The 4,491-nt window shown below is 54.2% G+C and overlaps 1 protein-coding gene across 1 annotated transcript in view; it reads left to right on the top strand.

Moving 5' to 3' along the window:
* Positions 1-1,482: 1,482 nt before the first annotated feature.
* Positions 1,483-4,491, top strand: part of POLRMT (RNA polymerase mitochondrial) — a gene marked incomplete at its 3' end in the record, with an annotated part of 15,064 nt that continues 12,055 nt past the window's right edge. The window contains exons 1-2 of the mRNA XM_044455944.1: positions 1,483-1,585; positions 2,259-2,354. Coding sequence (XP_044311879.1) covers positions 1,492-1,585; positions 2,259-2,354 — 190 coding nt within the window. The remainder of the gene's footprint in view (positions 1,586-2,258; positions 2,355-4,491) is intronic.

Here is a 4,491-nt window from a genome sequence, read left to right on the forward strand (position 1 = left end):
CCCTGATCCCACCATGGGGCCAAACCTTCCCCCTTGAGGCCGCCCTCCGGTGGCCCATCCTGGGAGCTGCAGTCCCTGATCCCCTCATCGGGCCAAAGGTTCCCCCTTGGTGCTGCCTTCCGGTGGCCCATCCTGGGAACCAGCCAAGCCCGAATGTATTGAAAGGTTGCTGTTAACCGCCTTTAGGCCCAGCCTCACACCGCCCCGGAACATCGGGCTTCTGCATAAGCCACATTCCCTTAGCCACATTCCCAGGGGTCCTCCATCTTTTTGACCTGGGGGCCAGTTGAAAGCTGCAGGTGCTTGACGTGGGCCGGAAACGTGGTGCCTGGTCGTGAGCATGGGGCGGCGAGGTTCCCATGAGGGGAGGCGAGGCGAGCCGAGGCAACGCAGCTGAAAGGGGCACAGGTTTGATCGCCTGGGGGTCTTTTCCTCCGAGCAAGCAAACCGCTGCCTCCTGGGGTGGGTGGTAACAGGTGTGGGCGGGAGCCTGGCGGGTCCAAATGAGCATGGAGGGCCGGAACCCGTCCCCAGGTTGTATTGTGAGGGCCGATGTCTTAGCGGCACTCACCCCAAGCCTGCAGCGAGTGTGGCACAGGGGTGAGAGATTTCAACAGGGATTTGGGAGACCTGAGTCTGAATCTCCATTTAATCACAACTCGATTACTCGCTTTCCGCGCTAGCCTACCCCACAGGGTTGTTGTGCGAGGCAGAGATGGAGAGCGGGAGGGTCATGTTGCCCCCTTCGGCTCCTTGCAAGGAGGAATATGAATTATATGTATTTACAAATGGCTAAATGTGCTATTTTGGCTCTTCTGGCATCAGGGTTCACATGGGCAGGGACAACTGAAAGTGTTCAGAACCAGGGACCTCCAGAAATCACTGGACTGCCATTCCTACCATCCCACACCATTCTCTTTATTGGCCAGGGCTGATGGGTCCTGTATTCCACCACATCAGGACTGAGCATTTCAGAGAAACGAATGCTTTGCCCAAGAAAAGGTCTAACTTTAAAACAAGCGCGTCTCTCTCTCCGGCCTCCGTCCTTCCTGCCTGTGCAAGGACGTACTCAGATGCCTTTTCTGCATAGACATTAAAACCTTTATCCCGTAAGTTATTAAAGACTTTCACCAGCTTTAGGGGACAGCTTTCATTTCCCCTCTCCGCCTTCCCTCGGTGGATATTTGCATGTTCACTCGCTGAATTCCGCGCGATTGACTCGCACGGAGGAGCCCCTAAAGGATCAACAGCCTTAAAATAAAACAAAGCACACTTCTCCTTCAAGTGAACCCGGAAGGCATCCAGAGAAGTATTCTCCCAACTATTTTCCTAGATCTACGTCCAGCTGTCCCGCAGTCCCATCCTCTCCCATTAGCTTCCTGGGATTCGTAGTTCCCGTTCCTCTTCCGGAGCGCCCCTCCGCGCCGCCTATTGGCTGGAGCAGGAAGGGGCGGGCGGGGCCTGCCCCGCGCGTGCGCCGCGGGGCAGCCGATGTGGGCTTCGGAGCGGAGACGGCGGCATGCGGGCGGCGTAGCGGGCATGTCGGTGCTCAGGCTGCAGGGGGCGCTGCTGCTGCTGCTGCGGGGTGAGGGGCTTCGCCGGGCGGGGGCCCGGGGCCCCTGCAGCCGGGGGGCCGGGCGCCCCTCCCGGGAGGGCTGCCCGGTGCGGTTCAGGCAGCAGCCCCCGGCGCTGGGGAGGGTCACCCCCTTCGGAGCGGGCTCCCTGGGCGGGGGCGCTCTGCCCCCTCGCAGCAGGGCCGGAGCGGGGCAGCGACCCGCAGGCCTGCCCTGGGGAGGGGCCCCTCGCCGCGCCGCATGGCCGGGCCGGGCCTGCCCGCCAAGCCCCCCGGCGCAGCCCCCTGCCCGCGCAAAGCTCGGGGGGGCACGTGGCCGGGGAGGCCTTCCCCGCGGGGGTCCCAGGAAGCCGCCCGCGAGGCGGTCCCGACGCGGCTTCCTGGAGGCCTCCTGGAAGCTTGAGGACTGGTGGCATGGTGCTTAGATCTGGGATTTTAGCGCATGTCTGCTTGGCATGCAGGAGGCTCCCAGGTTTCAGGTAGAAGGGAAACCCTTTGCCCCCTTGAGTTCCACTCACGTGAAGTGAACTTTCCACAGGTTGGTTGAAGAAGGGGCAGCAAGCCCGTGGCTGGTGGGAGAAAGCAAGCGGGTTCGGTCCCTTTCTAGGCAATATCTGGAATCGCTTTATACCTCGTCTTCAGAACCGACAGCCCCGTAATGTGAGCAATTTCCGTTGCCTTGCAGAGAGTCTGCAAACTGGACGAAGGAGTTATTCTTCTACCTGGGTGAAGGAAGAAGCCCGGAGAAGATGGGTGTCGGAGCAGGCGGAGCTGCTGGAACGTATGCTAATTTTATTTTTTATTTTTTTTTTAAAGTATGTGCTAATACTTCAGGGTAGCATATATGGAGAACTGAAAAATAAATTAAGAGGAAAGGGTAAATCATATAGGCCTAGATCTGTGGTTTCTAGTAAACGTAACCAAAACTGTTTATTTAGACCATAGGTATTCCCACAAATTCTTACTTAAAAGGTAATTATTAACTGTAAAACAAGGATCAGTTAAGACATATAAATTAAACAGAGTATGTGCTACAGCAATTCCTTAGGAAATAAACTTAATACTAAACATACATGCCTCTATAAAATCAACAACTGACAGTATGTTGTAAACACTGTTTGCCAATAATTATTACTATTAACTATGAGTTAATTTTAATCTTGATTTAGTAGCTAAAGCAAAATATATTTAGCTGTTTACCTAAGCCAGACTCAAGATAGAGGTAAGATATGAATTGAATGCAGTGAAAACTTTATGGAGTCAAAGACATTTTAAGGTTCAATCCATGTATTCCTGCCAGAGAAACCCTGTGGGATTCTGTGACAAGGTTTTGAAATGACTGGACAGAGGAGATGCGCTGGATGTCCTTTCCCTGGATTCCAACAAGGCTTTTGGCAATGTGCCCCATGATACCCTGGTGGAGAAATTGAGGGGTTTCTGGATAGACCGATTCACTGTCCGATGGATTAGGGCATGGCCGACTGAGCGAAAGCAGAGGGTAACTGTTAGTGGGGAATCATCGGGATGGCGGCCAGTGACAAGCGGGGTCCCCCAGGGCTCTGTCCCGGGACCGATCCTCTTCAATCTTTTCATCAATGACATGGAAGAAGGGGTGAACAGTCTGCTGATCAAATTCGCAGACGACACTAAAACTGGAGCAGTGGCCACAACTGAGGAGCAAGTACTCCGGATCTAGAAGGATCTGGACAGACTATGGAAGTGGGCAGGAGACAACAGGGTGGCGTTCAGTGTGGGTAAGTGCAAGGTCTTGCACTTGGGGCATAGGAGTGGGTGTCATAAGGACAGGTTAGGGGACCAGTGGCTGGAGAGCAGCACTTGTGAAAGGGACCTCGGGGTGCTGGTTGACTGCAGGCTGAACCTGAGCCAGCAGTGGGATGCGGTGGCCAAGAGGGCGAACGCCACCCTTGGATGCATAGCCAGAAGCGTGGCTTCCAGATCAAGAGAGGTGTTACTGCCACTCTGTACAACTCAGGTGAGGTGCACCCACAGCTGGAGTCTTGTGTTCAGTTCTGGCCCCCTCATTACAAGAGGGATATAGCCAGGTTGGAATTGGTGCAGCAAAGAGGCGAGACTGAGGGAGCTGGGCCTCTTCAGCCTGGAAGAGAGGAGACTCTTGAGGGGACCTGTTAGTGGCATACACGTATGTGAGGGGATGTCACACGGAGACTTGTTGTCCCCTGCAGAGGAGCGCAGGATGCGTCCAACGAAGCAAAGCTCAGGGTACCAAAATTGAGGCAACTCCCAGGTTCCACTGGCTGGTGGGAGAAAAGTCCTGGCCACTTTTGACATTCCCGGCTAATATGGGGTGGCACCTTTATTATTTTTAATTATCACATCTAGTATTAAATTTTAATTATACCTAATTGCCAAAGCATTTGGGATGATTCACAAACCCAAACCTAACCCCATAAAATGTACCATAGCAAAACAATATGATAATAGTTGTTGTTGTTGTTTGTCGCGAAGTTGCATCTGCCCCATCGCGACCCCACGGACAACCTTCCTTCAGGCCCTCCTGTCCCCCACCATCTCCCTGAGTCCACCCAAGCTCACGCCGACTGCCTCAGTGACTCCATCCAGCCACCTCATCCTCTGCCGCCCCCTTCTTCTTTTGCACTCAGTTGTTCCCAGCATCAGGCTCTTCTCCAGGGAGTCCTTCCTTCTCATTATGTGCCCAGCGTATTTGAGTTTCATCTTCAGGATCTGGCCTTCTAAAGAGCAGCCAGGGTTGATCTCCTCCAGGACTGACCGGTTTGATCGCCTTGCGGTCCAAGGGACTCGCAGAGTCTCCTCCAGCACCACAATCCAAAGGCCTCAATCCTTTGGCGCTCAGCCTTCCTTATGGTCCAGCTTTCACAGCCATACATTGCAACTGGGAAAACCATCGCCTTAACTAT

The sequence above is a fragment of the Varanus komodoensis genome, unplaced genomic scaffold (genome assembly GCF_004798865.1).
Source record: "Varanus komodoensis strain SLA01 unplaced genomic scaffold, ASM479886v1 scaffold80, whole genome shotgun sequence".
NCBI lineage: Eukaryota > Metazoa > Chordata > Lepidosauria > Squamata > Varanidae > Varanus > Varanus komodoensis.